This window comes from Triturus cristatus, chromosome 3_2, assembly GCF_964204655.1.
Source record: "Triturus cristatus chromosome 3_2, aTriCri1.1, whole genome shotgun sequence".
NCBI classification, from domain to species: domain Eukaryota; kingdom Metazoa; phylum Chordata; class Amphibia; order Caudata; family Salamandridae; genus Triturus; species Triturus cristatus.
In genome coordinates, this window is record NC_140584.1 from 455,319,974 (window position 1) to 455,333,035 (window position 13,062).

The window sequence follows — 13,062 nt, forward strand, 5'->3', positions numbered from 1 at the left end:
CTCGATGCGATACTCTTCTCCGGTGCGATGCGACAACGTTGGTGTGATGCGAGACGCTCGACGGCCGTGCGGCGACTCGATGATCTTTGGAGCCGCGACAGGCTCTGCGATGCACTTCTCTGATGATGTGACGATGACCTCTGTGGCAGCATCCTGCTTCTCTGGCGATGCACCGCGCTTCGGCGATGCGATGATGGCAGCGGCGGCTCGCTTCCTCGGCGATGCGATGACAGTGGCTGCGGCAGCGACACGCTTCTCGTTGTTGCGTTGCGCTTCCAGCTCCCAGTGACAGGCAGTCTCTCAGAAGGCCCAGCACAACAACAGGCACTTCAGTTACCAGCAAGGGAATTCAGGGGGGAGCTGGTTGGTGAAGTCTTGTATCCCTGAGACTTCAGGCAGGAGGCTAGCTCTAGTTCAAGCCCTTGGAGATTCTTCTTCAAGTTGATATAAAGCACACTCATTCCTTTTCTCCTCTCTTTGGCAATGAAACAACCACTGCAGGCCATCCCCCAAACACACAGTACAGGGGTAGTCTCCTCCTTCAGCTTCCTGCTTCTTCTCCTCAGCGAAGGTTCGTCTTGATTCCCAGAAGTGATCTAAAGTTCTTGGGTCTGGGTCCCAATATTTATACTCCTTTTCCCTTGGTTCTCTGAAGGCAGAGAGGCCTTTGCCTAGTCCAAACCAGTTCTGGTCAGTCCTGGAGCACTTTGTTGACATGTCTCCTTCTTTCCTTTCACAGTGCAGGGCAGGGACATCAGACACACCACAGGAGTTGGAGCCAGCATTGTGGAGGGAAGGCCCAGCCCTATTCAGGTCCCAGGTGCAACTCCTCCCTCCCATCTAGATGCAGATCTCTCTATTCACCACTGGGCTGACCCACCCGGTCTCCCGGAATCCCCCAGCCCTGTCACTCAAACTCCAGACAAGGAATACATAACCCAGCAGAGGCAGGTTTGGATGGTTAGACAAGAAAATGCCTACTTTCTAAAAGTGGCATTTTCAAACACAGAATGTTAAAACCAACTTCACTAAAAGATGTATTTTATCATTCTGAGTTCAGGCATACTAAACTCAAATTTCTACCATGTTCCCTGAGTCAGTTAGGATTATAAAATGTAATAACCAAACAGCCCATTCTGGCCTATGGAGAACAGGTAGCCTTGCAATAGTGAAAACGAAAATAGCTGTAATACACTATTAGGACATGCCACACAAACCATGGCATGTCTTACCTTTTACCGACAATGCACCCTGCCCTTGGGCCTACCATAGGGGTGACTAATATGTATAAAAGGGAAGGTTTAGGGACTGGCAATTGGGTGGACTTGCCCAGTCAGCATGGCAGTTCCAGACTGCACACAGACTCTGCAATGGCAGACCTGAGACCCACTTTACAAGTTGCTCCGGAGGGTGGCACAATGAGTGCTGCAAGCCCACGAGCAGCATTGGTTACAAGCCCTGGGCACACACAGTGCACTGTACTAGGGTCTGACAAGTAAACTAATCAAGCCAATCATGGAGTCACTAATCCATATATCAATTTACCATAGGAAGCACTTGCACTGTGGCACTGAACAGCAGTGGCACAGTGCCCAAAGCATCTATAACCAGCAAAAACACATGAGGCAACAGCAAAAAAATGGAAGGGAGACCTACGTCAATGGTCTAACACATTGGGTATTGGATATGATCAGTGATAGGACGTGAGTGAATACTGTGATGATCTTGACTGTAGTATATGCCTCTGGTTGTATGGTTAATGGAAACATAAATAAACCATGTAGGAAATTGGGTTACTGGTTGAGGGGGTGAAACCCTACTTAAGCAGCAACCACAACTCTTGTCAGGGTGAAGTCACAGTCAAACCCAAAATTAACCGGTGCTTAACTCTATGACTTCCAGGTAAGACTGCTTTGGTGCCAAGCTACCACTGAAGTTCTGCATAAACACAACAAAAATCCCACATCAATTTAGAAAAATAGAGTACACTTTAATAAATAATTTAAGACCAAAACTACAATCGTCCAATTAGTAAAACTGGAGTTATGCAGTTTTAAAGGTCATGATGAAATAAACAGTGGTTGATTCTTTTTGCTCCGTATCGCTTATGTGGTCACGGTAGACTGCAGTGGATCGTGAGCAAGTTACAAGACTGAGTTCAGTCTACTAAACAGTACCTTGTAGCAGGGAATCAAGTTGTGAAGTCGTTGTGATGTACTGTGCAGGCCGGCGTCCAGGAACCATAAACTGGAGCTTTGAATGCGAGGTCTTGCATCAAGATGTGGTGCGCAGCGAAGTAGATAGCCATCAATGGGTGATTGCGATGCGGGTTCCTATGTTGTTATCGAGGAAGCGGCTGGAGCTTGCAAAGATTTAGATTGCAATGTGTCGGTGCTGAGGTCGAGGTGCATCAAGCTGGGCAGTGCTGAAGAAGCCCCTGGGGCTTGCATTGAGATACATCAAGCTGGGCCGGTTGTTGGCATCAAGATGCATTGTGCTTGTCGGTGCTGCGAAGCCGCCAATCAGAAGCTGCGATGCGTAGTTGTGCATCAGGTTGCATGGAGCTGCATGAAGCTGGGCCGGTTGTCGGCATCAAGATGCAGCATACTGGATTGTGTTGCAGACCCACTGAGGCGATAAGCGGTCCTGCATCAAGTTGTGTGGCACGGAGAAGCCTGTTGTGTCCATGTGGCTGGACTAGGAGGTCAGCCAACTGGCCTTTGGAGATCCTTGAACTCTTAAGACAGCACAGGCAGTCTGGGTTCAGAAAGGCAGTTCACAGCAGCAGCAAAGTCCTGGTGCAGTAACAGTAGATCTTTTCAGCAAGCAGGCTAACAGGGCAAAGGACTGCTCTGCTGCATTTGTTCATACCTGGCCAGTTCTCCTTCCTGGCAGAGTCCAGAGGTTTAGAAATGATCTGAGTCTGAGGTACACTATTTATCCTTTGTTCCAGCTCTGATGTAGGAGAAGTTTTTAGAGGCTTTTAACACCAGAGGGGTCTGGAGCTTCCTCCCTCCTTGCTGTGGCACAAAGAAATAATGTGAAACCCTTGTGTGCTGGGGCAGACTCATTGTGATGTACTAGTGCGGTAGGTGACAGCTCTTCCCCCAAATCATGACAGATATGAGCCATCCTGCCATCACATAACTCTCCTTTGTCTCACTGTCTGAGAGGAATACGCAAAGTCAAATAGCCAGCTACACCTGGTCATGTGACCCAAGAGACAGGCTGCAGGCAGCAAATGTCTGGGATGAAGAAATGGCAACTTTCTGAAATTAGTGTGTAAATGATTGGCATTTCGAGAATTGTGGAGAGGGTTTTAAATTACGAACTCTGAATTCCTACCTACTCCCAATCAAAGGTCATCACTTATTAAATGTAATAAGGAACCCCAATGTAATCCTAGGGGACAGGGAGGCCTTGCAGTAGTGAAAGCAATTTTAGGATTGTTTCACTACAAGGACATGTAAAATATAAAAGTATATGTCCTACTTTTTTAATACATGGCACCCTGCCCTCTGGGCTGTGTAGGGCCTACCCTTTGGGCTGTGTAGGGCCTATCCTAAGGGTGACTTACACATATTAAGAAGGAAGGTTTAGGCCTGGCAAATGGTTAATTTTCCGAGTTGAAATGGCAGGATAAAAATGCATACACAGGCTGCAGTGGCTGGCCTGAGATACATTTGAAAGTCTACTTAAACAGGTGGCACAATAAGTGCTGTAGGCCCACTAGTAGTAGTTAATTTACAGGCCCTGGGTACAGGTAGTACCGCTGTACCAGGGACTTATAAGTAAATCAAATGTGCCAGTTCAGTGTAAGTCAATGTTGCCATGTTTTAGCGAGCACATGCACTTAAGACTCTCCCACTGGTAACTGGTGCTAAAGATCACAAAGGACAGCGAGAATAAGATCAGATAAAATAGGAGAAGTGAAGGGAAAAAGTTTTGGGGGAAGACCACCCTAAGGCTGACAGATTAAACAGTCAACCACAATACTGTTTCTAAACTCGTTTTCCATTTTTAAAATGTGCCCAGGATAAATTTCCATCAGACCCATTTTTCATTCATTAGATTTCACTATATGAATTGATGCTAGGTCTGTACATAATGAAAAATCATTATAAACAGCAGCTCTGTTGATAGCTCTGGGTATCATCTTTGAGCAACAAACACTATAAATCCCTGAAAGTAAAAGAACATGATGGACAAAATGGTACATTAGGATTGTAAATTAGTCCTTGTGGCAAACAATCACAGATGAAAACTGTTGGAAATGGCACTTTTTGCAGGGTTATCCCCAAACTTTTTGATTCTCCCTCCTATTTTTTCCTGACCTGTGGTTGGTGGCTATAGGACTCTGGGCACTTTACCACTGCTGATCAGTGCTAAAGTGCATATGCTCTCTGTGTAAATTGATATTGTGATTGGCTATCCATGATTGGCATATTTGTTTTACCAGTAGGTCCCTAGTAAAGTGCACTGAGTGTGCTAGGGCTGGTGATTCAAATGCTACTAGTGGGCCTGCAGCACTGATTGTGCCACCCACAGGAGTAGCCCTAAGATGGTGTCTCCGGGCTGCCACTGCAGTGCCTGTGCACAGTTTGTTAACTGCCATGTTGACCTGGCCAGTGTACCCACTGGCCAGGCCTTACCTTTCCCTTTTCTCACACATTGGACACCCCTATGGTAGGCCCAGGGTACCCCCCTGGTCAGGGTGCAGTGTAGGTGAAAGGTAGGACATGTACTAGTGTGGGTAACATGTCCTGATAGTGAAATACTGCCAATTTCGTTTTTCACAATTGAAAGGCTATCTTGCTCATAGGACAGAATGGGGAATGCTATGTAACATGTTTACCTGCAAATCTTCCCATAGGAGCAAGATAGAGATTTGGAATCTGGTATCCCTGAACTCAGAATTTAATAACAATTCTTTTAGGAAGGATGGTTTTTAAATTCTGTGTTTGAAAATAGCACTTTTAAGAAAGTGGCTATTTTCTTGTTCAGCCTTTCTGTGTGTCTCTGCCTGTTTGTGGATTGACTGTCTGGTTTGAGAGTGACAGGGGCTGGGATGGCTCCAGAAGGCTAGGTGAGTCAGCACTTGGCTGAATAGACTATTCTGCATTTGGAGTGGTGGGAGGAGTAACACCTGGGCCTGAATAAGGCTGTGCCTGCCTTCCATAATGCTGGCTCCACCCCCTGCGGTGTGTCTGATGGCCCTGGCCCACACTCACAAGGGAATAAGATGTGCACTGGCAGAGTGCATCCAGAACTGGTTTGGACTGGGTCCAGGACCCCTCACACATAGAGAAAAAAGACTTTTGGGGTAGAAATTTGAGAGCTGAAACCCCTGAAAGTTAGACTACTACTTCGTGATCAAGAGGAATCCCTGCCAAAGAAGATCAGCTGAAGAGACTGAGGGGAAGTACTGCCCTTGCTGTGTGTCTGGGGTGGGCCTGCAGTTTGCTGTTTCTACTAAGGAGAGATCTAAAGGAATTTGCTGTGTGCTGTGTCTCCTGCTTGAAGAAGGACTTTTGCTGTGTGCTGTGTCCCTCTGAAGAAAAGTCTCCAAGGGCCTGAGATGAGCTGACCTCCTGTTTCTGAAGTCCCAGTCACAAAATGACTTAAACTCCAACTCCCTGAACTTCCTTGCTGGGAGTTCCAGTCAGCCAGAAGGACCTGTAACTGTGTGTGAGGCCTTTTTGCTGAAGGTAGCTGGAAGCGCGACCAACGAGAGAAGCGTGACACCGCCACAGCAGCCACTGTCACATCATTGAGGAAGTCGCCGCTGCCACTGTTTGCCATCGCATCAACGGAGAAGCTTGCTGCCACACAGAGGGTGCCGTCGCATCACCGGAGAAGCGTGTTGCAGGGCGGTCGCATCGCAGAGGAAGCGTGCCGCCGCTGATTACCACTGCAACACCGGAGACGCATGTCGTCGTCACCGATGGTGTCATCATATCACCGGAGAAGAGTGTCGCAGGGTCTGTCGCGCCTCAGGAAACCACCGAGTTCGCCGCACAGCCGTTGGGTGTGCACGAATTGCCTCCATCTTGTCGCTTCGCAGTGAAGACGCCATTTTGTTGCATCGCACCGGATCATCGCAACGCATCAGGGCGCCATCTTGTCGCATCGGAACTCGAGCGCAGGAAGAATTGATGCATCGCCTTCTCTGCGCCCCTTTTGTTTATTTTGCGTTACGCATCCCAGGTACTTTGAGACTGAGTGTCGCATTTGATCATATACAAGTTTATTTATGCAACAGCCTTTCCATAGACATTCTACTGAGTTTCTGTATGTTGGATCTTTGTCGCTTTGGTCTTGTTTTGTTTAGATAAAGATATTTTATTTTACTAAACTGGTGTGGTGTCCATTTGTGGTGTTTTCACTGTGTTACTGTGAATGTTGGTACAAATACTTTACACATTGCCTTTGGGATAAGCCTGTCTGCTCTTGCCAAGCTACCAAGGGGGTGAGCAGGGGTTATCTAAAGTGTGTTTCCCCCTTACCCTGACTAGAAGCAAGTGTCCCTATTTGGTCAAAGGTACCTATCTCTGCCAACTAGAGACCACCAGTTCTAACAAAAACATTATCAACTATTTCTATGTTTTCTTACTCATTTGGTTCTTTGGAAAAAACTGTGAGCGATCAACATAAATAACCCCTGAAGAATTCAGACTTTTGACTTACTTTCCGAAATGTGTAGCTTTCTAGGTTCAACCATAAGTTTCAGGTCTGTTTTTACCATAAACTATAAGCAGGTAGACACCATACAAATAGAAAACAATTGGCTACCACTTAATATTGCAGAAAACTATGGTAAAAACATTTTTGTTTTTACAAACCTGCCAGTTCCTCAGATCTTGGCAGAGGGGGATCTTGGCATTAACAATAGGTTTCCCATGAAATTTGTTTTTGAAAAAAAAACAAATTTTCTTGTCCAGCACATTTTTACTTTTTTTTTTTTTAAGTGGCTTCATTTTGGCAATTTTCTTGGATCCCACTGGAGAATCCACTAACCCCCAATATCAAGAAAAGGGCTCAGCACAGTTGGGTGAAGATTCAGCACTTTAGGGATTAAGCACAATACCAGTTTGTATGTGTTTTCTTGCTCTCTCTTCCAAGTGCTACAACCTCCTTATCTTTGTCCCCTTTCCACCCTTTGTATTGCTTCCTTTCAACTCTCCCCTACCTGTTTCTTCCCCAACCATCTCTATCCAGCTCCTGTTTTTTAAACACCCCCCATGGCCCCACCACATTCTTTGCTGCTCCTCCAACCTCCCTCACTTGTCACCCACTTCATTATTCTACACTTTGAAAAACAGATGTAAATCATAGAACAGGTTGTGTAATTCATTTAAGATCAAGTTGTTTGCATCACAAGAGCTTAGATATTGATATAGAAACAAGAGGATTGAGCCGCCTATGATGCATACATCATTTTACAACTTTAGAAACATACCAAAAAAACTGACAGTAATGGCTTTGAAAAGGGACACTTACCAATCTTCAGATACCTTTTGTGTACATAAACAGAGCATATCACAATTAACATCCATGCAAGTGCAGTTCCAATAAGTGCTTTAGATAATACACTTAAAGAGGTGTCTTTTTCTGTGAATAAAGACAAAGTATTAATAATAAAAAGTGAACGATGACAAATTAGCTTTTTCTGATGATAACAAACAGACAGATGGAGATTCAGAAACATGTGGAGGTCTTGTGACTCCTTGATCAGAGCTTATCCTATGATTCTATTCTAGGATGTTTACCATAACAGCCAAATAGTTAGTTCTATTGACCACAACATTAAACGTTTGTTCATGTCTGTTAGGAACGCGACAGAAACTAAGTGATTGTGGTGGGAGAGAGAAAGGGCTGTTGTCATTATTGTGGAAATAAGCAGCACTAGACATTCAATGGGCATATTAACTGGACTACAAAGAGGCGTAACAAATGGGTGGGAGGTCACTGCGTCCAATTTGTGTCTCACATTTCCAGTTGCTGAGTGATGTATTAATGCATCACAGTCTACAGCGATGTAATGGGGATAATAATAAGCTATCTACCTTGAATGTGGCTAACGTGTCTCTTGTTGCGTCCACCTTCATATAGCTAGATGTTATTAATGTGCTTCACCTACATCCCCCAGCTTCCAACCTATTCATTACAGTTTGAGGAAACACATAGACCAAAAGATCCCCAATGAAGTGAGTAAGGAAATGGCTCTTTTTGCATGATTACTACCAAGTTTTTGGACTGTTGCTACTAGTTTTTCTGACTCTTAAGGGCACTGAAGTCTGTTTAGCAGGCCTCAGTGCACCTTCAAAGGTATATTTCCAATCGGCTCGCCCTCAATTGGCATAAGTTGACTTACAGTCCCTGGGTACCATGTACAAGGGACTTATAAATAAGTACCTCATGGCCTGCAACAATTTTTGTGCCATAAGTGTGAAAAAGCCAAGCAAGACTCACAGTCTGCCAGCGCATTGCTGGCTGGCAAGGCAGTGCTCGAAATGTTAACTCAACTTTACCATTTAAATTAATGAAAAAGTCCAGACCTTCCTTTTTTATTAAATTTGCTTTTCCCAAAGCAGGCCGATCAATCTATAAGGCAGGGTTCTATGCATTAAAAGGTCAGACCTTATATGTAACAATAAAACCAAATATTATTTTTTTACTGTATAAAGGCCAGTTACACACTGGTAAATTACCTTTGCTAACTTCTGAATTAAAACAGCCAAAATTGGTACTTCAAGGTTTCAAAAGAATTGTTGCATTAAACCCGATTTGATGCCCAAGTCGAATTTAATGTATCTTTTAAGTAAATGGCAACTTTGGAAAGTTGCCACTCTGTTGTTCAAAGTTCTCCAGTGACAGTTTACGGTTTTTGGCCACAAGACAGGGTGTGAGTCCAAAACACAAGTTTCAAAGGGAAAGCCACCTTTGAAGGACACATAGCGGACACACACAAGAAGGGCTGCTCTTTGGTTTGGCAATTTCTTCTCCCTCTCCGTCCCCAAAGCTGCCTACCTGAACACGTTTTCCCATACATGTGTAGTCCTTAAGTACCGACACCTCTAGGGAGTACTACTGAGTTCCACATAGTGAGAGAGGGGTGCTGCCATCTTGGAAGTGGGCTATTCCAGCATAGCTAGAGGTCACACATTGCAGTGAGCTATCGTCACATGGGAGGGGACATGGTAGTGCATCGGCTAATAGCCACTGCATCCCCTAAGGCCCAGTTCTGGGCCTAAAAGCAGGCATCCAAAACTGACTTGTCTGCACTGGAGAGAGGACCAAAGAAGGACTGCCCTGCTGTTCAGTAGACCAGGCAAAGACAGACTGCACCAAAGAAAGGAAGACACTGCCTGGGGTGCCCTTCTCTAAGAACAGTTCCCTCTTTGCTAGTCCAAGAATCAGCAGGTGCAGTCCCGTCTGGGGCTCATGGATGTCAGACAACTGACTCTTGGACTCATACCTCACTATGATGATTCTACTGGTTCCAGCAGACGTGGGTGCAACTTTTGGGCATCAAGCCTTGGTGTCCAAGGCTGTGCTTTGGCAGTCAGGCAATCTTGGCTACCAAATCACCAAGGTAGCATCTTCAGCATTGGGGGCCCTGTAGCTTTAACAGAAGGTGTGACTCCATCTGTGGGTAAACAGCTAAAGGGAACCACTGGTTTTGCTGTAACTTGGAGACCAGTAGACTAATGGCAACTGGTTTCTGGCTGGACTTCAACCGGAGTTCAAAGAAAATCAAACCCCTGTGGCCAAAGTAATTTCACTGTGTTCATGGATTGGGAGGTGGCTCCAGGAAGATCCCTGTCACCGGGCCAGCATCCTCAGCGTCTTCATCATCCTGTATCCCTTGCATCTGACCCACTCTAATCAAGTCTATGGCGATTGGCCCATAGATCTTTAAAACTGGACTGGAGACTGCTTTGACTGCAGAGTAACTGTCCTGCCAAGTCTCATTGGCCCTCGTGACTCACTCCTTCCTAGAGCTGGTCACCCAGACTGAGCCGGAGTAGTTGTACTCAACTTAACAAAAGTTTTCCAAGAAACCACTAACTGCAGTAGTTGTCAATGCTTGTTTGTGATTTGAATGAAGAGCATTGATTCATTATTTGCTCAATAATTTATATCTCAGGAACCCTCCTGTGAATTTTGTTTGTTTGGGTGGTGTCAGATTTAATTTGTGTCATTTTTATTTTGTGGTCAAGTGTTTTGGTACTTTTAAATACTTTGCACTCATTCCTTTGACAAACCCTGACAGCTTAATCCTGGGTAGCTGTGGCTTTGAGCAAAAGTTTTTACAAACAAGCCTAACTGCTTTCAAGAAGGGTTAATGAGAAGGCCCGGGTGGCAAACTCCGCTCTGCCTGCGGAGTTTTGTGGAGTTTTGACAACTCCGCACACCGTTGGGAACGCAGAGTTCAGGCGGAGCTGAGTTAGCTCCTGCTCTGGCATCGCCAGGCTGCCCTCCTCCTCGCCGTGGTTTCTCCTCCTTGCCGTCCTTGCCGGTCGCAAACCCCTATGTTGTACGCCTCACGTGGACTGCGCGGTCTACGCACGACATACAATATAGGGGCTTGTGACCGTCGAGGGCGAGGAGGAGAGACCACGGCGAGGAGGAGGGCAGCCCAGAGATGCCAGAGTAGGTAAGTGTTTTTTTTTCTATTTTTTATTGACAGGGCAGAGTCTCACTACGTGTACTTCGCCCAGGGTTATTTATGAGTTTATTACACAGTGAAATCGCTCAATCACACCAAATAATGAGCATCTTTGCACACACAGGGCCCAATTCACAGAACTAACTTAAGGCAAAATCCTAAACTTACTACCAGTTTGGTATTCACAGAAGGCACTTACTCATTTTGGTATTCACAGAAGGCACTTAGAATAGAATAGAATAGAATAGGAGATTTATATAGCGCATAGTTACCCTCGGGCATCCCAGCGCTTTGTCCAGAGTGACAAACATAAGAAGCCGAACAGTTCTGCTGCATTAAGCAGGGAAGAGGTAAGTTTTAAGAAGTTTCCGGAATCGTAAGAAACACGTCTCTGTGCGCAAACACAGGGGGAGGCTATTCCACAAGATAGCTATATTAACTGAATATCTTCGCCCCCCGGCCCGCACCCTTCTAACTCTGGGAACTTGAAGAAGGTGTTTTTGGTCAGATCGCAGGGCCCTGTTGGCTTTATAAGGCACAACTAAATTCCGCAGGATGGGAGGTCCCTTCCCCTGCAGAATTTTATGCGCAGTGCAAAGAGTCTTAAATTTGACCCTTTCGCGCACCGGAAGCCAATGCAAGGCCTTCAGAGCGGGTCTGGCTGACTGTATCCTTGGTGTGTTCATAAGTAGCCTAGCCGCAGCATTTTGTACTTGCTGAAGTTTATTAAGCGTAGCTTCAGGGGCACCTAGAAAGATAATATTACTGTAGTCTAATCTAGATACAATAAGCCCCTGAACAAGTAGCTTCCTAGATGACCAAGGTAGCAGGGGGAGAACTTTCCGAGCTGAGCGGAGGAGACCAAAACATACTCCTGCCGTTTTTTTTGCCTGGGTCCTGAAGGAAAGATCTCGTTCCAGCCAGAAACCCAGGCTTTTGATCTCTTCTTTAGGGCTCGGCAAAGCTCCCAGGCAACTGGGCCAGCTAGACAGGGGAAGAGAGGGGGTTTTGCGTCCGAGCAGTATTAGTTCGGTCTTTGAACCATTCAGCTTCAACGCTGATTCACACATCCAGGTGTGAACCTTGGACATGCAAGAGTGCAGCGAGTCGGGGTTATCCACAAATTGGGGTAGGGCGACCACCAACTGCGTATCGTCAGCATAGCTGACGATCTTAATACCAAATGGGGCCACCACATCCTCCAGAGGGACCATGTATGCATTGAACAATGTGGGGCTCAGAGAGGAGCCCTGAGGCACACCACACTGGAGGGGGATATACGCCGAGCATTCGCTACCTTCCCAAACCTGATACGTCCGGTCGCAAAGAAATGACTTAAGCCACTTCAGCGCCACACCAGCCACCCCTATGTCTGCCAGCCGTTGGATCAGCACTTGATGATTCATCGTATCGAACGCAGCACTGAGGTCCAGGAGGATCACTGCCACTGACCCTCCCGAATCCAAAATGCTCCTCGCTTCCTCGACGACTGCCAGAAGAGCAGTGTCAGTGCCCTGACCTGGTCGAAAACTGGTTTGGGAACGTCGTAGCAGGCCATTAGACTCCAAGAAGTATGACAACTGCCGATTCACCAGTCTTTCGGCGATCTTGCTAAGACCAGGGAGCAGGGAAATAGGCCTGAAATTTGCCAAATCAGACGAATCTAAATTTGGTTTTTTCAACAGAGCCTTTACCACTGGCCTTTTCCAGCTCGGTGGTACCGAACCCTGCGCCAAAGAAGCATTGATAAGGTCCGCAACTGGGGCTGCGATAGTAGTTGCTACCTGTTTCAAAAATCTCATAGGGACAGGGTCCCTGGGGGAACCACTTTTCAATGAGCCCAGTTCGTTGCAAACTTCGTCCACTGAAACTGGCCCGAAGGTATCCAAGTGAACACGGACACCTCGAGATTGGTTACCTATAAATGTAGTTCGGGCAACCTGTGGTAGGGTGCTAAGAATATTGACTATTTTCATGTTGAAATAGCTTGCCAGCTCCTTACATTTCTCGCCTGGGCTGTCGAAGGTTGCCGAAGGCTCAGGAACTTTAAGAAGTTCATTGACAACCTTAAAAGTTTCTCTGGAGGAGTTGGCAGAACTTTTTATTCTCTCCTCGAATAATTGGGCCTTCGCAAGACGGAGAGCAGTTTTATACGCCCTCATTGCCGTGCGATACTCCTTTCGCCTCGTTACTCATTTCGGTATTCACAGAAGTTAGGAGTCCTATCTTTAGGACTCCTAAATGCCTTCTGTGAATACCGAAAGCCTTAAAATTAGGATTTTTCTCAGTTTAGTAGTAGTATAGTTAGGACTCCTAACTTTAGGACTCCTAAATGCCTTCTGTGAATACCGAAAGTCTTAAAATTAGGATTTTTCTAAATTTAGTAGTAG

At 46.0% G+C, this 13,062-nt stretch overlaps 1 protein-coding gene across 1 annotated transcript in view; it reads right to left on the reverse strand.

The window, feature by feature from the left end:
• LOC146857530 (uncharacterized) overlaps positions 1-13,062 on the reverse strand; it is a 700,718-nt gene that overhangs the window by 309,004 nt on the left and 378,652 nt on the right. Inside the window, exon 4 of the mRNA XM_085648074.1 lies at positions 7,501-7,611. Within this exon, the coding sequence (XP_085504200.1) occupies positions 7,501-7,611 (111 nt within the window). The remainder of the gene's footprint in view (positions 1-7,500; positions 7,612-13,062) is intronic.